General features: G+C 39.2%; 1 protein-coding gene across 28 annotated transcripts in view; it reads right to left on the reverse strand.

Moving 5' to 3' along the window:
• Nucleotides 1-22,735, reverse strand: part of DMD (dystrophin) — a 2,035,724-nt gene that overhangs the window by 254,876 nt on the left and 1,758,113 nt on the right. For all 28 annotated transcript variants that reach the window (XM_039486264.1, XM_039486496.1, XM_039486317.1 and 25 more), the window contains 2 exons: nt 20,984-21,104; nt 19,853-20,121 (listed from right to left, as the gene is read on the reverse strand). In XM_039486264.1, the coding sequence (XP_039342198.1) occupies nt 19,853-20,121; nt 20,984-21,104 (390 nt within the window). The remainder of the gene's footprint in view (nt 1-19,852; nt 20,122-20,983; nt 21,105-22,735) is intronic.

The raw sequence follows: 22,735 nt of genomic DNA on the forward strand, positions 1-22,735 counted from the left end.
ATGAATTGCCAGTACACATACATATTCACCTGGGACTGCTTTCAAGGATTATTCATGCGAATAAGGGTTCAGGAGAGCACTTCAAGAAATGGGGCCAGATTCTCTGGCCTGCAAAGACCATTTGTTCAGTGCAAAGTGGCCTTAAACTAGCTAGAGATTCCCAATGGAGGATTCCCCTCATGTAGGGGAAATCTTTGTCAGACAGCTCACTTTACCAGCCACCCTCCCCAACCTTGGTGAAAGAGGGAGAAGGGGGCAGGGATCTTATGCCAGCAACACAAGGAACTAAGGCTATGTCTACAGTTAAAATGCTACAGTGGCACACTCACTACAATGATAAGAGGGGTTCTCCTGGGGCTGTAGTTAATCCCCCTCTCCGAGAGGGGGTAGCTAGGTCAATGGAAGAATTCTTCCACTGACTTAGCACTATATGCACCAGGGGTTAGGCTGGCATAGCTATGTTTCTCAGGAATATGAATTTTTCACACCTCCGAGAGATGCAGCTATGCCAATGTAAATTTTCAGTGTAGAGCAGCCCTGAGATGCAGCAGGACCCCTTCTGTGCAATAAATGATGTGAAGGTTGGGCATCCCAGAATCAGGGAGCTGAAACATTCCCTGCACAGTCCTTCTCCACTATGGCTGAGATACACTTAGACCTAGTGGAGAATCAGGGCCATGGTCTTCAAGCAGGATAATATCCACTGCTCTGAAGTTGAAGTCAGTCTGGCCTGGTCTACACTAGGCGTTTAAATCGGTTTTAGGAGCGTAAAACCGATTTAACGCCGAAACCGTCCACACTAGCAGGCACCTTATATCGATTTTAATGGCTCTTTAAACCGGTTTCTGTACTCCTCCCTAACGAGAGGAGTAACGCTAGTATCGGTATTAACATATCGGATTAGGGTTAGTGTGGACGCTGATCGACGGTATTGGCCTCCGGGAGCTATCCCACAGTGCACCAGTGACCGCTCTGGACCGCAATCTGAACTTGGATGCAGTGGTCAGGTAAACAGGAAAAGCCCCGCGAACTTTTGAATATTTCCTGTTTGCCCAGCGTGGAGCTTCGATCAGCACGGGTGGCGATGCAGTCCGAAATCAAAATAAAAAAAAGAGCTCCCGCATGGACCATGCGGATGTGATCGCTGTAAGGGCAGGCAAATCCGTTCTATCCGTTCTATCAGCGCTCCGTTAGAATCCTTTTTTAAAAATCTCCAGACAGACGCCATAGCAGGGACTCAGCGCACTGCAGCGTGACAAGCGTAACGGAAAGCCAAAGAATCAAATGGATGCGCATGGACTGGAGGACTGAAGCTATCCCACAGTTCCTGCAGCCTCCTAAAATTATTTGCATTCTTGGCTGAGCTCCAAATGCTTCTAGGGTCAAACACATTGCCCGCGGGTCAGGGCATAGCTTGGCAATCTACTCACCCACCCCACACCCACCCCCAGAAGCGAAAGGTAAAACAATCCTCTGACTCTTTTACATGTCACCCTATCTTTACTGAATGCTGCAGATAGACGCGATAGTGCAGCACTCAACACCAACATCCTTGCTCCCCCCCCCCGTCATGGGCGGCTGATGGTACAAAAAGATGGAAATCCATCCTCATCATCAGCATAAGCTGATCGTGCAAAATGATGGAAATCTATCCTCATCATCAGCCTCAGCTGATGGTACAAAAGGACTGGTAACCATCCTCGTCATCAGCCTATTGGCCCTAATTTTTTCTGGTGGATGGATGGTGCAATATGGCTGGTAACCATCCTCATCATAGCAACAGGGGGCTGAGCTCCATCAGCCCCCACCCTTCATGTGTAAAGAAAAGATTCAGTTGCCCCTGGACTAGCAGTGGGATGCTGGGCTTCTCTCCTACACACTGCTTAATGTCCTGTCTGGACTATCATAGCAGCTGGAGGCTGCCTTCCACTCATTTCTCACTAACAAGTCACTGTGTCTTATTCCTGCATTCTTTATTAATTCATCACACAAGTGGGGGGACAATGCTACGGTAGCCAAGAAAGGCTGGGGGAAGAACGGAATCAACAGGTGGGGTTGTTACAGGAGCACCCCCTGTGAATAGCATACAGATAATTTCTGCGGGCTCTGACACAGAGCAGGTGGTTCTCTAGCACACTTGCCTATATTAGGCAGCACAGATTCTATTTTTAGATACCAAAAAGGAGGGATTGACTCAGGGAGTCATTCCCAATTTTTGCTTTTGCGCCCCTGGCTGATCGGCCAGGGGCACTTATGACAGCAGCCAATGGTACAAAACGATGGAAGGTACAATATGGCTAGTAACCACTCTTGGCTTTTGCGCCCCTGGCTGATTGACCAGGGGCACTAGCAGCAAATGGTACAAAAGGACTGGTAGCCATGATCATCCTCAGTTCCAATTTATGGAAGGGTTTGGATGGTGCAATATGGCTAGTAACCATCTCTGCTGTCATGCAAAAGCAAAAGCATGCTTCTGTGTAGCGCTGCTGAATCACCTCTGTGAGCGGCATCTAGTACACATACGGTGAGAGTCACAAACGGCAAAACAAGCTCCATGATTGCCATGCTATGGCATCTGCCAGGGCAATCCAGGGAAAAAAGGCGCGAAATGCTTGTCTGCCGTTGCTTTCCCAGACGAAGGAGTGACTGACGACATTTACCCAGAACCACCCGCGACAATGATTTTTGCCCCATCAGGCACTGGGATCTCAACCCGGAAGTTCCAAGGGGCGGGGGAGGCTGCGGGAACTATGGGATAGCTAGGGAATAGCTACCCACAGTGCAACGCTCCAGAAATCGACGCTAGCCTCGGACCATGGACGCACACCACCGATTTAATGTGTTTAGTGTGGCCGCGCGCACTCGATTTTATAAAATCTGTTTTACAAAACCGGTTTATGCAAATTCGGAATAGTCCCGTAGTGTAGACGTACCCTCTCTCTCTCTCTCTCTCTCTCTCTCTCATAGCCTTGCCTCTTTTCAGCCAGAGCAGCTAGTCAAATTTCAGGGCAGTGGGGATGTTCCAGTTGGGAGTAGAAAGCCGTAATAATCTGGTATTTTCTTTAATGCAATCTTGATTATTTACAAGGAATGTAAAAAGTCTTGTCCTCTGACTACATAAGGAACCAAAAACAAAAGGAAAAATTTCTTAGCTTATAGATCCCCAAACCTCTTTAGGCAACACAAACCCCAAATGCGCTCTCTCTTGCTTTTTCCAGGGTCACACTGTAATTTCTCATCTCTCCCTCTTTCTCTGTTCTTAGTTTCTGAGTGTTCTGTCTCTCTTCCCCCCACCACCTACCCAAAACTATATTCAGCTAAAAAGTTCCTGAGCAGGTTCATACATACCTTTTGTCTTAGCTGAGGGTATATCCTTATAGTAACATTAATTGAAGGGTGAGTTCACACCTATTAATCTCAATAGGGTTTTATCTCAACCTACAACAAAGTTTCACCTAGTTCATAACAATATTTGAAAATGGAATATGGGGAATGAAGTGCATTGTTGTATTCTATCTGTGACATAATTTTACAACTCTCAATTTTTTCATTAAAACCGAGTCTGTTATTTCTGATAGGTTTAGGACCTAACAATTCAAGTCTCAGAATATCTTGATTCATGGAGAAACCTAGGATTGTCAGCTTTCTGTGCAATATGCTACTCTTAGCTTCTTTTAAACTGGGCACAGTATATTTATTTGATTCTAGTGCTATTGGGGACAGGCACTGTTGAAACAAAATGGATTTTAGATGATTTAATTTTCCGTCCTATATGCTGTTATAAACTCAGAAATGGTAAAGCAGAAATGCACCAGAGATGAATATAAATCCCCTTCTGTGAGCTGGGATAAAAATAGTTCAGATGGAAAATAGCTGAGAAGAAAGATGGCAAGATGCCTTTTAGTAGTTCCTTCCCCTTTCAGATGTCTGTAGTTACTGAAATATTTTTGTCTTTTCAAATGCTCTTTTCTTTCTAGAGATTTGAAAAATTACACTAAATATTTACCTAAATGTGTGTTTCTGGAATGTAAACTGTTCAATAATATAAATGAAATGAGTATATTAGTTCCACATATTCATTTTCAGCTTCTTCTCTCATGCTCCAAAACAGAAGAAAAGACAAAATTTGGAATGGTGTGAATTTTAGAAGGAAAAAGGGGATTTTGCTGGTTACAGTGACAGGTGTTAGAAGCAGCAAATTAATAGGAGTGTATCGCTTGAAACACATTTCACTTTGAGAGCACTATAGCTGTTATAAATCTCTTGGCATTTTTGATCAAGACTTGATATGCAATTCTGCATTCCCCCACCTCCCTGCATACATACAGTCTATGCTACTGCCAAGTAATTATTCTAACATATCCGGGTACATCCATGCAGAAAAAAATCCAACCAGATTCAGCTCATATCTCATCCTGTTATGACAACTACAGCCATGAAATGGCCAAGCTTAGAGCTGTTCAAATGCTAGTGAATAGCTTTTCACCGATTTATCCAGATAAATTAAAATGCCATCACTGTTTGTTTGATCAAGAGCCAGCCAAAATGAGGAAAAGATGAAGAGACTAGGAATTTCAAGTAATTTACCAGCCATTTAAAAATGTAGTTAGTAAGTTTACATATATTTATGCCAGGCACTCAGAAGAAATACTGGAGTCTTTGCAAAGGAAACTTCTCCAAATAAGCGCTTGACTTGACATCATTAAAACGTCTAGGAAGTTTTCCATTGACTGGAATAAGAGCAGGATCAAGCCCTAAGCCTAAATCAGACCTATCTGTGTTTCTTTCCATAAACACTTTCAGGCAATAAAGACTCAGAGGAGTTCTTATTACCCTGAGAAAATAGCTACTACAAAGTAAATCCCTGATATGTTGTAATGCAGTAGTACAGAGTTCTAAAGGCAGTCTACCTACATGTAGTATTTCACAAACAAAAAAAGTAATTTAAAAACAGCAAGGTTGCAACAGCTGTATCATGATATTACAAAACACCTTAAGTTTCTAGGAATCAGCTAGCAGACATTGTATTCTGATTGCCAGAAGGAAAACTCAGAATTCTTTTCATGGCTGCAGAAAAGCCAGGTCAGATTCCATTAAGACCTAACACATATTCTGACACTCAACCAACAGCAAGGCAATTTAGACAACAACCTTGTACACCTCTTCTTAACCTTTGTAATAAAAAGTATGCAGAGATGAGGAACCTTAAAAGAAATATTTTTTTCCATCTCCAACCTAAAATATTAGGTTTAATACTTATTCAGTATATACCAGTACTCCTCTTCACTTTAATGCATACTAGTTTCATAATATTTATCATCATAATTGGCAGTCTTTGCAAGGAGGCTAAGAATTTAGAATTTTACTCAGTGATTTACAATAACTTATGGCTGACATTAAGCATATACAGCATTTAGAAAGACAAACAATCTTGTTTTAAATACTTCATGTAATGGAAACTCTACCTTCAAGGGCTAATTAATTACGTTCAGTGTTAAAAGCATGCACCCTATTCCAGTTTGAACTTATTTATCTTCAACTTTCAGCCATTTGCCCTTGTTATGCCTTTGTTAGATTAAAGAGCTCTCTAGTATAAGACAGCTTCTCCCTTTGTATATTCTTACAGACTTTGATCAAGTCACCTCTTAAATTTCTCTTCAATAAACTAAATATATTGAGGTCTCTAAGTGTCTCTGTATAAGATACATTTTCCCATCCCTGTACCATAATTGCAGCTCTTCCCTGAATCGTCTCTAGTTTGTCACTATCCTATTTGAAGTGCAGACATCAGAATTGGAAATTGTGTTGCAGTAATGGTCTCACTAGTACTATATAGTGATAATACCCCCTCTCTACTCCTCAGTTTCCTGTTTACATATCCAGTGACTCATTAACCCTTTCAGCTATAGCATTCCCCTGGGATTTTTATTAAGTATGAAGCCTCAACTATCCTCTCATACAAGGTTAGTATTGAAACATACTGTCAGGGCAGGGTGGGAAAGCTTGCCCTGCTGCTTCTATAGCATAACCTATTATCCATATAATAGGTTTTGATTCCAAGAGGAGCTGAACAACTGTATAATCCTACCGAAAACAGAGTTCTGGGCTCTCGGTATCTCGAATAATCGAAGTAAACCAAAAGAAATGAAACTCTGAATAAAAAATAAATAATAAAAAATAATGTGAAAGGAAGTGTCAGCTGGAAGACTTCAGCTTTCTGACTCAGTGTCCCTATTTGTGAAATGGCGATAAGAATGCATTCACCTCAACCTTATGGGGAACTGTGAGAATTAATTAGCTCTTGACTACACAGTGTTTTGAACATGCCAAGGACTATAAAAGCACTACTAAACAGTAGTATAATAATATTGAACTGCATTATAGGTTAATCTGAAACTAAATATGTAATCAAACTCTATTAAATTTAAATACATATACATTAAAATGAGAGAAGATATAGCACAGTGTGTCATTGGCTCAACTATCCCAAACAACCTAATGTTCATTCTACTCCCTACTTCATGAAGTCCCTGTGTGCCAGCATATGAGCTTGATAAATTGATTTCATTTCGCTCATTGACTTGTCTATGAAGTAGTAAAATCACCATTATGGAATCTGCATACTTGATAGCTACAACACCTTAATGGTCCCTCAGAGTCCACAATAATTACAAGAATAGGAGAGTCAGAATTGTAAAAAAGAATTCATTTTAAAAACAATGTTTTGACAAGCTGTTCTCTTTGTGGAAAGAAAAATGCTTCACCACAGAAAACTAAGCATTATCCTCTCTTTTATGGTTATATTTTCACTTCTGGTATGTCCTTTTAATACACTTCAAAATGTCTCAGCAGCAGTCACACTTAGATAACTGTATTTAATCAATAGACCTCAAAGTTTTACATTGTTCTACCTAATTCAGCTTCCAAAATGTCTGCACGTGCATATACTCTAACTGCATTACCCCTATGGCTCAACCAATGTAACACAGAATCTCTGTCATAATTACTGTGTGATTATATATATTCTCTGTCTGTGGCTTAGAAAAGGAAAAATTCCAATAAAAGAGTCCCATATTAAAATAAAAACAGCGCTAATATAATCCACCACATAACATTTCCTCAGTATATTTTTGGGGAGTTAATATTTACCTTTTTAGGATGTTAGGGGATAAATAGACATTTTAAAATGATTCATATGATTTTAATAGTATGACTCATTTAATGTCAATTAACCTCTAGTACCCATGAATGTTTTCTGTATGATTATCACAGTAGTACCTATATGGTCTGTACTCATACACCAAACATCTGAATTCTATAGAATATTTACATGTACAGCAGAAGCCACATTAAAAGTCAGAGCTCCTGAGTGTACACCAGATATTACACTTAGACACTTTAATACTAATGTTTAACATTTACTTCTAAAAGCTCAAATTCCACTATTAATCCAGGTAAACCAATAAAAAGCGAGCTTCTTTAAACTCATCTGGTCCTGGCCTCAGTGCTGAACTTTAGAGAGATAAAAAGAAACACAGAATCTTTATATGGTATGAGTCAGTTCCCTTGGCATGCAAACAGAAACTGACATCAGAGATTACCAAGATTTTTAAGGGACAAATTCTGCCATCAGATGTGCATGTGGAGCTCCCTTAAAATCAGCAGGATGTACCTGTCCAAAGGAAAAAATTGGCTCTAAATTACATCTGATGATCTAATAATAGCATGTTCAACAAATGCAGGGTTGAAGCTAACAAAGCCTTAGCGTTTCACTGGTCACCTTTTTTCTTCTTCTTCTAACCCCTTTTGGATTTTGTATTCCTAGCTTCTGACTGCAAGGGAGTGGTTAATATCATTATTTTGCCTACAGGCCCTCAAACAGAATTAAATTAATGTAACTTAGAATAGCTGTTTTGGCTAGTATCAGAGCTGAAGGGCAAACAGTTCCTTATTGAGTCAATTACCATATTTATGCAAAATAATTCAATATTTAATAGGTAAGTGTTATTTACAAATTAGTTTGTTTATTCATTGTCTTGCCAGGCATTTCTTTAATATTAGAACTGCTGATCCAGAAAAGTCCAAAGCATGTTATCATACAGGAGGGAATGAAACAGAGTGGAAAAGTCACTAGAAATAACAGTGAAATGAATCACACATTACATTAGTTATTGTAAGTCTAATTATTGCCAGGGTGCTAAGAGCTTTTGTATGGGCATTTGGTATTTTAAATGTTAAATCTAAATAAATACACCTCTACCCCAATATAATGCTGTCCTCGGGAGCCAAAAAAAATCTTATCATGTTATAGGTGAAACCGTGTTATATCAAACTTGCTTTGATCCGCTGGAGTGCACAGCCTGCCCCGCCACCCCACCCCGAGCGCTGCTTTACCCCATTATATCTGAATTCATGTTATATCGGGTTGTGTTATATCGGGGTAGAGATGTATATAAATAATGGGTGTGCCAAAAATCCACATATGCCCATAAGTGGGACTCATGCCATGTACCAGGCCATATGTGGTATACAGGGGTGAACTTCATATTATCTGAACAGGCAAATATTAATGTCACTAATTAATACTCTAGGGCAAAAATTATATTAAAAGTGACAAAATGTAATATTTTATTTTAAACACTAAACTACTACCATGCGATCACCTGTAACTGTTATTTCTTTAATATTAAGCTGCTTATTCTCATTCTCCTCTCAGCTGAGCTTCTGTCAAACTAGTACCTCTCTGTAATACCTGAAGACTTGCCTCCTAAGAACCTTTATACACAGCTGCCACTACCTCAGCCCAAAATGTGTCCCCTGTTATTGCTGCTTGCTGTATTCTCCACACAATCTCATAAATATTTAGAAAGATACATTTTACAGAACAATGGTTATACTCTTTCACAGTACTGTGCTCACATCAAAATGAAGCCCAATAATGGTGTTAATGGCAGATATATAAATGTGAAAAATGCAATTGCTCCCTAGGTTCTTTTTTACAAAAATGTTCCTAGACTGCTGGTGGTTGCCACAACAGACCTGTAGAGCAACATACTCTGGTGATTCTCCATATAGAACAAATTAAAGAAAGTTGATTTCTGGTTGTCATTTGTTAGAGGGATAACATTAACATTCCTTTACAAAAATAACATTCCTTTACAAAAATACAAACATTGTGTCTTTGCAACTGATATAAATTAATGCTTTTTTTAAATTTTATGGACTAGTCTGATAAGATTTGTTTAATTTCCCTTCCTGCCCAGTCACTTCTTTGTATTCCTAGGAAAATAAGGGAACTAAAGAGCTATATTATACCACTGATTTTTTTTAATTGAAATCAATTAGGGTTTCTGCTTAAAATGGATTACATAATATGGTGGAAAAAAATACATAATTTAGCTTCCATTGACTATTCATATTAGCCACAAGGACAGCACACCTACTGCATAGTAGATGAGAAATGTGTAGCTTTGATGTTACAATAAAAATAAAACAATAATAATTTACATTAGAGATATAACATTGTCTTAGTTACACTGCAGCTCATTGCCACAAAATGCTCTCCAGTCATTGTGATTATTTATGTAACAACAGCCCACAGCAGCTTAGACTCCTAAGATTAAATTTACAACAGTCCCAAGTGTTAAATAACTGCTCCTCTTGTGATGTTTCTTTTCATTTGAGAAATGAATTTCTTTCATGAGCTGTTTGGATGAGACCAAACAAGACAAAACTGAGTTTTTATCTCACAGAAACTAAGAACCATAAAGATACTAAAGAGATGTTATTGTAAGCAGGTATGAATGTATTATGAAGCATCCCCAAGGATTTTAAATAAATTTTATATTTATAAAAAAATAAACTTAAAGAAAACCCCACCTGACTCCAGCAGTGACAACAGAGCAGTCTATTGAACATTTTGTGGAGTAAAATGACATCTCTTTATAGCAATGGGATGTCAGGCCGTTCAGCTAATTAAGTGATCTGATTAGCTGAATATTCTTGAATGTTTTAGGAGACATGGTAACTGCACAGCCAGCTTAATTCAATAACAAATCCAACATATTTCAGCTACTGCTTTCATCAGACTCAATCACAGTAAACACTCCAAAGCTCCAAATGCCCAAAGAGACATAATTAAAATTGCAAGTTCAATAATAAATAAAGACATTTTCAGGGTCTCAAATTGTTCCAATGGATGTAGATAGCCTAATGAGACTTCTGTCTTTAAACAAAGTTCATGTATGTTCTATTTGGCGACACTGCTATTTTAGATTATTATTACCATATATTGCTGATAAAGCAACAGCTGAAGAATATTAGTTATTGAAAAATCTCTCCTGATTTTATTGAACAGTGAAGAGATCATAATACATATTTATATTTAAAAATAAAGCCCTGTTAAATGTCATCAGTTCATTTCCTCTAAATATTTGTTACTGAGAGAGGTCTGATCAAGTCCAACTGTATTCCATTCTTGCAAAAGTTGTTCTTAAGAGCATTACTAATTGTTTCACCAATTGTTTTTAGTTGGGTTTTGGAAAGCTGACAAACGAATTAGCAGAAAATGGCAATTCTACATGAATTAGCTTTTAAGACTCACTAAGAGACCAGTGCAGAACTTAATAAGATATATATTAAGGGAAGAAGGACAACTTAATTCAGATTGATTATAGACTTTGGTACAGACAGCTGGAGTTCAAATGAAACTGAAAAAGAACTTCTATACACTTCAAAGAATGCTAAGCAGATGTCTGAAATAATTATTTTAAGTTGCTTCTACACAATCCAAAAGCACTATAGCAATGAAATAGTAAACCAGTGTTCTATTTAAATTAGGAAAGCCTAGTACTTTATTAATATTCTAAAAAGGAAACGAACATAATTGAAATGTGATCTTTAGAATTGCATGCAATTTAAGTTTGTTGCTTAACAGTATGACAACTTTTAATTAAGGATTTCAATATTTTCATTATTATCATTATTTTAATATTACTGCATTAGGATATGCTGTCTAGCTCATTATTTTTCTTTTTAATCTCTAATCAAATCATGATTTCTGCTGATTTCATATTCTATGTATAACTATATGTATCATATTTCTTTCTTTAAAATCTAGGAATAATAGCAGAGCAGGGGAAATATCTGAAGCAAGATGGTTGACTCAGAAATAATGCTTGCAAATTGCTAAAATATACTCCAGTACCCCAGCACTATCTCTGGAGCTGCCGAGACCCACCAGTGTAGGGAGTGTCTACAGTACTAAAGTACTGGAGCGTTTCAAGTGTAGACAAGCCCTTACAGAATCCTTTGGTATCCTGGCTTGCATGCTAAAAAATGTAGCAACTTACTAAAAATTTTCCCTCCAAATTCTACTAGTCAAAAACCACCAATCTTTTATGCTGCCACAAATTAAAAAAAGATATAAATAAAAATCCCAAAGTTGTTTACTGTTGACCTGCAAAATCCCAAAAAAGAGGGAGCATTGCTCTGGAATAACAAGAGAGGAATCTAGGTGATACCGAAGAACAATGGATACTATCATGGAAAATCAAAGTAAATTAACTCAGAACCTGAGAGTATGTTTATGCTGCTCTGAACAGCAGCAACTTGTTATTGGCCAAAGTTCACACCTCAGTGTGGGATCATGTAAATGTTTCTCTGGATGTCTAAGCATACAGGGCCCATCAGCAAATAAAAAAAGTAGATGGAACTCTCAAATGGCAGAAAGCTTGGAAGGTTTTGTGTAGATTTCCATATTCCATGACCCCTTTGCACCAATTAAGCCATATTTGTAGTATGATATTTATTGTATTTTGCCTGACAGAAGGGCCCAGATTCACTCCACGTTTCCCTAGTTTACACTGACAGAACCCTCACTTCAAGCACCTGGCGGCATAGAAATGGACAGGACCATGGTAGCATTACAATCTACCCACAATCCCCGGTTCAGCACGGGACTGGACTGGCCATTGCAACTCCAAAATTGGGTAAGAACGGCTGGTTAGGAGCGGTGCTGAGTAAGCCCCTCTCCCAAATAGCAACTTGTAGAATGGCTCCTATGGTGCTCTGATCAGATTTTAATATTGGCTTCCTCCTGTGGAACACCACTCCTGCCATCCTCCTTTGACAAGAGAGATTCATGTATCCTAATATCCATAGTTTTCTGATCACACTAAGGTGTGGTTCTAGTTATGCCCATAGACAATTCTTACCTCCCTCCCCTCAAAAATTATTTCTCCCCTCATGACAAAATGCATGATTATGTATTAACTTAGAGCTTGTCTACACTACAGGCTGGATTGACAGGCAGCGACTGATCCAGTGGGGATCGATTTATTATGTCTAGTATAGATGTGATAAATTAAAGGTAATAATTGGAGATATACCAATCTCCTAGAACTGGAAGGGACCTTGAAAGGTCATCAAGTCTAGCCCCCTGCCTTCACTAGCAGGACCAATTTTTGCCCCAGATCCCTAAGTGGCCTCCTTAAGGATTGAACTCACAACCCTGGGTTTAGCAGGCCAATGCTCAAACCAGCATCAACTCTGGTACTCCACCTCAATGAGAAGCACAAGGGGAATTGACAGAAGAGTATCTCCCATCGACACACTGCAATGAAGACACTGTGGTAAGTAGATCTAAGTACGTTGACTTCAACTATGTTATTCATGTAGCTGAAGTTGCGGAACTTAGATCGATCCCCCACGAAAGTGTAGCCCAGCCCTGTGATAACTCAGTTCGGGGGTAAATACTTCCTGCACCTTTACACTATAAAACACAGAGTATGGCCCTGAGTTCCCAGAAATAATTTTATTCTCAGAACCCACATTGTAGGCACAAACCACTACATAACAGAACCATACAGTGACTACTTTACTGAAACAATCCCATCTTTGCCTTTTACAGTAAGGACTGCACCACTGCAGCACAGCTGCCTCTCAGCAGCAGTTGTACCAAAATGACTAATTGTCGAATACAGCAGCCTTTTATAAATAGTGTATTCTCTTCCAGCTTCCCTTAGTTCAGAACAGAATCACTGTCAGAACAGGTCACTGATGTTTAATTCCCATAGCCTCTAAATATATATATTACAAACTACTAAATTACATGCAATAATTCAGTGACACTTTAAGCTCACTGCGATACACAATATGGCTTTTTATTTATCAAAGTTTACTTATTTTCTTGCTCTGATGATAAAAATAGCACAGCTAAGATTTAGCAAATTCTTTTAAAGAAGATCTTGCTTTTACCTCAGTTAGAGGAGGGATGCCCAAGGGACAAGGAGATCAAATGGATACAAAAAGTCATTTAGTAGCAGCTGATAAGCAGTTCAATACACTTCTCACCTGTAGAGATCCGAGTTCAAATTCTGCTCAGTTCACAAGTAAAAAGGAAGACAATCTCTAGCGAACATGTCTCAGAAGTTAGCCACAATTGTCAGTCACTGCTTCAGAAAGACTGGACTAAGCAATATGTGATGCAAGCTTGGCTGCCAAGTTGAGAAAACACTTACACGATGGGCATGTCTCTCTCTCACTGGTGCTCTTTGCTTCACAATTTCATAATCACAATTTTAATCATTTTTAAAATAAAAGAGCGCACAGTTTATTTCAGAAAACTAGAAAACCTGGATCAGTGCCAAAGGATGGGAGAAGGCAAAAGCAGACATGCATATGGTTGCCTTAATGGTTCTTAATTGGTTAGAGGCTAATATTCCAGCAACATTTTATTTATTTGGTTTTACCTAATGCCTGCTTGTATATAGTTTATTATATACGGTTTAATATAACACAAGTTGTACAAATAGCAGAGACAAAAGGCTTTAAAAGTAAACCTAAACTTTCCAAGGAGTTTCTTTACATTAAGAATCTTAAAAACAGCATTTTGTATCCAATATGCAAGTTTCCTACTATAAAGATACTTAATTGAAATGTTTAAAAGTGAAGATGCAGCAGCTAAAACCAGTTTAAGAGGTCTTGATAGTTTTCAAAGTAAGTTCACCTACAGATAGGAAAGCACAGGATTTATCTGACTAAATAGGAAGTTCTGACCATTGTTTCACAGTTAGCTATCCTCAAGTTGCTCTCTCTATGAGCTGATAGAGGAGAACAAAGCACTCTTCAGAATGGAGTTACTTGAAAACAGGACTAAATCACCTATCCTTCAGTTGGGTGGGCATTCCTGAGTTGATGACACTAGAGACAGATACTTTCATTTGGAACAGAAGTTGCCTTTGGCACCATTCTCTTGTTCTTGCCTGAAAACTTTCAGATAAGAGATCTATCTCCCCAGGGTTTCTTAAGACTGTGATGTTAATTTGCTTACAGCAGACAGCTGAATTGCTGGTGGTTGACCTGAAGGCATATCCCTGGTGTAAGTATCAACAGTGCAGCACATTCACAATAGCCTGTTGTTTTGGGTGTAATATTCACACTAATGCAGTTAATAACATTGCAGCTGCACTGCCTTCTGGATACCCGTTCCACAAATACTGGTACAGCTCCCTGAAACAATGGCTTCCAATTTTCAAAAGGCTTTCTGGGAGCCTATGGGGATTATGGGAGAAACTGTCAAACTCCCATAATTTCTTGGGGGAAATCTCATAAATCCCCTGGATCTGGCACTATTTCCTAGTTCTTTTCTCTAAATGGAAGCCTTTTTCTGCAGTAAAAGGTCTCAGAGGGAACTTTGAAAAGCAGTCACAAGGCAGCACTAGCATGACAATGGAGTATTTGTAAAAAGCCAGAGAGCAAGCGGAGTAGTTCATTAATGTTCAAGGACAGCAGTATGCTGTATTTTCTGATGATGTTCAGCACATGGAGGTGTTTTTATGTCTGAACCATGAACACTCTCTCTTGTTCTCAGGACATGAGATGAATAGCAGTGGCTGCATTAGCCTTAGCATGAGGAAGGAGGCTTTTCTCTTGCTCTGCAGGAAGCTAGCCCCCAAACCTCACCGTGAGATTGAGAGTTCTCATTTCCATGAAAAAGATTTCCATGGAAATCACCATGGGGAAGCCGGCTTCCCCAGAGAATTATTGCTCAGTTGGGTACCAGCTGACATTTGGAAATCCGGCAGTGAGTGCTGTTCTGGTGGAGGTTTGAAAAGAAATGTACGTGATCAAGGTGGCCACCTTGCCAGATATCACTTGTGATTCTTAGTCAGAAATGCACAGACTAAGAGGTTCTTTCCCATACAATGAATCACTGGCAGGGAATACTGCAGTCCTCGTGAATAGAGCTGTGCAAGTAACTGATTTTTTAGTTTGTTCGCAGTTATGAAAAATAAGAAAGAAATTGGTTTGGGTCAAATGGAAATCAACATTTTTTAGGATTAGTGGCGAATCAAAAAAAAGTTGGAAAGATTTCATTTGGGGTTGAACAAAAAGTTGAGTTTATTTGGGTAAGGACATTAAGGGCAAGCTTCCCAGAGGAGGAGAAGATGCTGATGCCACCTCTTCTAACATTTAGCATAATGGTTGGGGCACTCACCAGGAGCATGGGAGACCCAGGTTCAGTTCCCTGCTTGGGGGTAGGGACATGAACCCAGGTCTCTCCCACACCAGATAAGTGCCCTAACTACCAGGCTATGGGATATTCTGGGTGGGTTTCTCCCAGTCTCTCCTGTTGAAGCTGTTCCACTTTGTATAAATAATTAAATAGTCACTGCAGAAGGTACTGGAACTTGGGTGTCCCCCTCTTCCCAGGTGAGTGCCCTAAGCGCCAGGCTACAGACCCATTCCCAGCCATTCTCTCTCTGGCCCAATGACTATTCAAGTTTTTTATACAAAGCGGAACAGCTTCAACTGGAGAGACAGAGAGACCCAGCCTGGAATTTGGGAACCCCATTGCTGCCAATCCATCCATGACATCCTGCACTTTGCCAAGAGTCACAGTCCTGTGTAGCAGGCGATGATTGATGGTCCTGCACACTTGCATGACAACAGCCCCCACTGTCACTTTTCCAACTCCAAAATGATTTCCCAAGGACTGGTAGCAATTGGCATTCCACCTTTCTACAGTGTAATTGCCACTTGATTCTCCACCATCGGCACTGCTCTCATTTTGGTGTCCTGAAATGAAGGGCTGGTGCGAGCTGGGCACACAGATCAAGGAACGTGGGTGCATCCAGAAGTACTGCAGTCCACTTCTCATCATCCAAGCTTACGTTACAATACAATCTCACCAGTCAGTGCTTGTTTCCGTGCCTCGCTATTTGCAGTTACACTGTGACCACCACCATCAACCTTGATTTGGTTCTTCCTATGTCCTACAGCAGAGTGTGTTCCATGAAATTATCATGTTCCCCCTGGCTGCTCTTGCATCTCTGCAAGTATTGGATGATGGTTGCAAGCACAGGATGCACACTCATGACAATAGCACAGAGCTGTGCAGGCTCCACGCTTCTGTCAGAGATGGCAGACCACGGAGTTCCTTGGATTTTCAAAATAGGCATGAAAATGACGGGTTAGAGATGGCATTATGGGGTGGAGAAAGTTTCATGATGGGAGCTTGACCCCACAGTCCCAGTCACCCACGTGAGTTGTTTCTGCCCAGCTATGCATTGCCAACATTTCCCAAAACACGATGTGCTGGACAGTGGTGAGTTGCACAGTGGGATACCTACCCATGGTACACAGTACTGTGCATCAAAACAAGCACTCTTGGTGACTATGCGCAGTGCTGATGCAAGGAGCCACGTGTGCATGTGCACAAGTGATGTAATAACTGCAGTGTCTTTTATACTGATGTAAATCGCATCAGCAAAAGTTTGTAGTGCAGACATGTCCTTCATGCCTGACATGGGTCAATGCAGCCACAGGGATGCCAAAGGAAATGGGGTAGAGCTTTGCAATGCTGCAGTTCGCGCCCAGGTTAGGCGGACCAGGGTACTAATCACCCAGATTAATTTGGCAATAAGGACTGTATGAAATTTTTACCCATGGCATACTCTAAGGTAGAATTTTGGCATTTGTTCACCACCACCTTGAATTTTCATACACAGATCTCTGAATGTGTTCCTTTGTACATTTTTGATTTTTCTGATTTAGATAGTTTCCTTATATTTATTGAGTCATTTGAACTTCAGATATTGCACTATTAACCATTTTCCCATCAAAGCGACAGTATTTTTTCCTTTTGGATACTTAATGGATTTACTACTGTGCTTGAAAGGTATTTACATAACTGTGTAGTATTTTATGAGAGAAAAAAACATGTGTTCTGTCCCATGAAGAGTCTTCTATTGTTGATACATTCTTTCTTTCCTCTGTATATAGAAATCAGCCTGAATCTCTTAACCTCTCTCCAATACTTCTGATAGCTGATTAAATGGATACCAGAGAGGAACTGCCCTGGTTTGATTTTGGTTTTGCAAACAGAGTAAAAATCTGAGTTTGGCAAAGCCTAAGCCATTCCAGTTTGTCGTATATCCAAACTTCCTCAGATTGAAAAGAACAAAACTGCTCTACTTTGCCCAATAGAAATGTGGTTTTTAAAAAGTCTTTCGTTTCTAATCTTCCTGCAATACTCTGCCTGTACTCCCCTGATAAAATGGATCCTGTACATAAATAAAATAAAAAACAGAAACCCAACAAACTGAGGCCTTGATCCTGCAATCTGTTATGCATGTGTACACTTCATGGGGCTACTCAGCTTAAAGTTAAGCATATGTGTAAGGTTTTGTCTACACTGGAAACAGAACGACGAAACTTTTGTTGTTCAGGGGTGTGAAACCCCCATTCCCCCGAACAACAAAAGTTTTGCTGATGAAAAGCGCCGGTGTGAACAGCGCTTTGTCAGCAGGAGCACTCTTCTGCCGGCAAAGCTACCGCCGTTCATTTGGGGTGGAAGTTTTTTGTCGGCGGGAAAGCTCTCTCCCACTGACATACAGCCTTTTAGTGGCACAGCTGTAGTGGCACAGCCACGTCGCTAAAAGGTGCGTAGGGTAAACAAAGCCTTAATGTTTGCAAGATCCGGACTGAAGGCTTCTTTGATCTAGCTCTAATGTTCATACTTCGTGTATGTTTAAATTGAAATGCAAACCTAAAAAAAATCCCTACAGCTAGTACATCTTATATTTAGAAGAACTGCTTTTCTTGACGTATTTCTTCTTAAAACATATACTTAAGAAAACCATGTGAATTTTTAAAAATATATATTTAACTCAATATGCTAAACCAGAAGTTGGTCCAATAAAAGATATTAACTCACCCACCTTGTCTCTCTAATATCCTGGGACTAATACAGCTACAACAAAACAGCAAACAATCATGCATTCCGTAATTTATGAAGATGGCTTTTAAACTGCAGACACAACTGGAGCTTTCTTATGTTAGGTTATTTATGTTACAGACATGACTACATTGCCCAGCAAATGCTCACATCTATCTACTTTCACTATTTATGTAGAAATTCTATTTCCTTAGAGCAATAACAGCACTCTAGGCAGTGCATTTTGAGGCAATTACTGCACTTCTCAGGTAGTTAACATTACTCAGCCTTTGGCCTAGTGCCTTGTAACACCACCCAAATGGTATTATCATCTCTTAGAAATGCACTGCCTGGAGTGCTATATATTTTACCTAGCTACAACTCTCACATAGGGTTTGAAATATTATCATTTACAAAGGATTTGAAATCCCATATGTGTGCACACAGTTTTTCCATTTGCAGCTTAGCCAATGTTAGAATAGAATAAAAAAGTAATAACTAGGGATAATATACAGGTTTCAATTAGATCTTGTAAGGAATTTTTTGACAAAACTTTTTTTTGTTAGCAAATATCGACTCATACTTCTTAGTTTTGACTGAACTTTCATTGGGAAGGTTTCTCAAGTCAAGGATGTAATGTCTGATCAAACCCAGAGAGAGATCCACCAAAGTGGATAGAACACTCACCTGCTCTGCCTAATTTGGTGAAAGGACTTGAATCTGAAATTCCCACCTCCCAAGTGAGTATCCCATCAAGTTTGTCTTTGCTGTTGGAGCGGTTTCACTTTGTATAAGTGGTTAAAAATTCATTAAGACACAAAATAGGTGTCAGACCTTTTATTTGTCATCTATGATCTTAACAACAGAATCTTGCAGACTCTTCAAATTTCTTATATACTTAACCCTTATGGAAATCTTTTGCCCTGGCTACAATTAATTTTTTCTGATTAATGGCTTTTTTTTCCTGTAATTTTTCATAATAATGTTTTCTAATCAACACAGTTTGACATATAATGTCCTACTGGAGAGTATTCTGCAAGTTGACCATTATTACCAAGTATTTCATTTACAACAAAACAAAATAAAAAAACCTAACTCACCAGATCTACTCATTAGGGAGGGCAGGTGAGAGAATACCCTCCCTGTGATGACATCATGGGGGCGGCAGGGGGAAAGGAAAAACATCTATTTTTTTAAAATCAGTTTAATCTAACGTGGAGCTACAAACACAATTATACGGTTACATGACTACAATACAGGGTAGAATTAAGTTTGTTTGGGTGCCCTAAATGTGCAATTCTATACTTAACATGTCTGGATTTATTTTTAAATTTAATTTTAACACTAAATTCCCTGGGTTAATAGTATCTATGTTGGGGATAATTAGACATCCTTATATTTTTGCCATAAATTACTGATGTATACTTTTAATTGGAACTCCATGTTAACATTGATTTTACTGGGGAATTAGATCATTCTTTAAATGCTGCAATTCTTTAAAAGTGGCCAACACTTCATCTTAAAAGTTGTTTCTTGATTGAGGAGGGCAATCATGCAGGGAGAATAACCATCAAAACAAGACCAATTACGTTTTCCTCCCACAAACGTTGAAGAGTAGAAGCCCACTGATACCTTGACTTTTTCTAGGTAATCCTGCAGAGAGTCAATTAGCAGATCTCCCACTGGCTGCCAGGAACCCTTGGTCACTTCAGCCTGGCGCAACTTCAGGTCCAGTTCATCCATTGCCTCCTGGAGCTCCTGCAGTCTTTCAAGAGCCTCGTCTATTTTCTTTTGCCAGTCAGCAGAATGCAGGTTCAGTTTATCCCATTCAGTTTTGACCTCATCTGCCTGTCTTCGGAGGAGTTTGGTGACATTCTGGGCCCTTTCTTCAGGAGACAGCTCTAAATGTGAAGTTCAATAGGCCGTTAGAGCATGTTCTATCTTATAAGAAAATAACAACTACTGGGGCAAGACTGAAATGTTCAAAAACACAGCAAGAAAACTATTCATAACCAGAGACATCTATCAAATATACTTTATTAATGTACAATCATTTGGGGTTCCTCAACAAATCCTAGTCCTATTATATTTCACAGTGTAATAATTTTCTAAGGATTCAGTTAGGGGCCCATATTCCACAAAGAACTTAGGTGCATGCTTACATTTCAAATGGACGTGAGCATGTCCATTCTCATTCAGCAAAGCACTTGTGAAAATGCTTAAATTTAAGCATGTGCTTAAGTCTACCTGAAAGTTAAGAACATGTTTAAGAGCTTTGATGAACTGGGACCACAAGAATCAAGCAAAGATCTTGAGTTGTACCTGGCACACACACAGTTTCTAGTTAAGCAATCTGCTTTTTTCTAGAACATTGTATACTAAATTTTGAGCCAAATAAATTTCAGGATGGTCAACTGTAATTTTCTTTGGTTAGCTTTTCAAATTGGCATGGATTTCCCATCTCGAAGAGGTTAACTATTGAAATTTATGAACCACAAATTAGTCTATAAGTTATACATCCACACAAGAGGTTTTGAGCTCTTCACAGTGTTTCTTTTAAATATGCACCTTTATTTTATAGTGTGCAGAAGGACTGCTAAGTTCTGGTTTCAGCTATCCTTTTTTTTAGTTCAGGTTATGAAATAGTGATCTGCAGCTTGGAGTATATAAAAGCTGCCCTGACAGTGGCAGTAAGAATTTATGGTCTTTCAATCATCACTGATCCTTCTATCAATATGTTATTACAGTTCTACATTCAATTACCTCTAGGCTCCTGGTAGAGCTTCTCCAGACCCTCCAGAGGCTGTTCTGCCAGGAACACTCGTACTGTTTCAAGTGCACTCATGATAACAGGTTCTTTAGTTTTCAACTCCCTCTTGAAGGCCTGTGAACCGAAACAAACACAATGTAAATTGGGAATGTAAAGCCATATTAAATACTAGTTCTCGGTGCTGTCAGCTTTAGTATACAATTTCCAACATCAGCTTCAACCTGGATTACTACAAATAGGTGTCAGGAAGGTCATTGTCAGCATTTGATTAACCAGAAACCACATTTGTTTTCTGAGGGGCCAATGAGCATTTAGTGTGTTGCAAAATGGAAGGATGGTCTGATTAAGCTGTTCATTGTGTGAAGGGATCCCTTCTGTGACTAATGTCAGAGTCAAACTTTGAAACCTAGCTGGAAGGGACAAGACTTCAGCAGGCTTTGCAATGAACAGCACTGGCACAGCTAATGCTGCTTGAGAGGCAAAAGATTTCCAGACTGTAATGGGAAATCCAAGGTGCCTCACAGCTATCACTGTTGCTACTGCTGCTGTGTTAGAAAAAAAGAAGTGTACTGATATTGCTACACTAACGCTTTATAATAAGTAGCAAACGGCTATTAGTTCTGAGGTACATTCAGTGTCATCACGTTAACCACCATGTGCTCCTTTGCTACTGAGGTAGACGTAATAGATGCACAGCATGCTGAGCAAGCTCTTCTTATTTTCAGACTCTCTTCCAGAAATGTCAAATGCATGCAGAGGAGGAAATCACCTTCCATATTTAATTGCAGTCCAGAGACCGATCTAGGAATACATGCTAGCATCAACCCACAGAAGATTTCCCAATAAATCTCCCAGGGATTGTATACAGAGATCAAGGGCGGAATATGGTCCTTGATGTAGTAACAAAACTTTTAGCTATTTTTATCATTATTTGTTAAAAGTCTTAGTTTTGCATTCAGCATCACTCAGTGAGAAAATGTGGTCATCTTCTCGACCACTGTTATTTTGTCCCCCCTCCCCCGCCGTTTCTTTGCTTTTCTCTCCCTTTCCTATCTTCTTTTCCTTTCTTCTCTCTGCATTTTCTTCCCTCCAACAACTTCCACTTCCACCTCTCTTGTTTATCCCATCTTTTAATGTGATCAGCCATAAAATAGTTAAGGTTGACATTAAAAAGTGCCATCATTAGGCTGCAGAGCTAACACCCAATCCAATGAGTGAGATGTAGTGGAGCACACATTTCTCCATAGCAGACTCAGGAACATTCCACTGGTTTACATGAAAGCTAGAAACTTTGTGTTTGTTTCTTTTAAAGAACGGTTTGATTACACAGAATCTGAATCTAACACGCAGGCCATGTAAATACATCTAGTGGGCTAGATCTGGATTACTGACACTGAATTACCCATACTTTCCCTTTACTGAGTGTGTATTGTACTATACCTCTAAGCATTCACTGGTGGTTTACTTCAAAGTTTTAACTGTCTTGGTTATAAATGAGAACTTAATTTATAGAGTTCTTATGTGGTATTTTGCTATTGTAAAACACATGGAAAGTACCAGTGTAATTATTGCAAGAAGGAGAGCTATATGTCATGAGTGGCAAAAGCACACATTACTTATGAAGGTTTTGCTTTTAGGTTAATAGGAAATACTTTTTACAAAGAATTATATGAGCTACTTGAACAATAAATTCAGTCAGAACCAGTTTTGATAATGTGTTTAACTAAAATGATTAAAGGAACTAG

This window comes from Mauremys reevesii, linkage group 1 (genome assembly GCF_016161935.1).
Source record: "Mauremys reevesii isolate NIE-2019 linkage group 1, ASM1616193v1, whole genome shotgun sequence".
NCBI lineage: Eukaryota > Metazoa > Chordata > Testudines > Geoemydidae > Mauremys > Mauremys reevesii.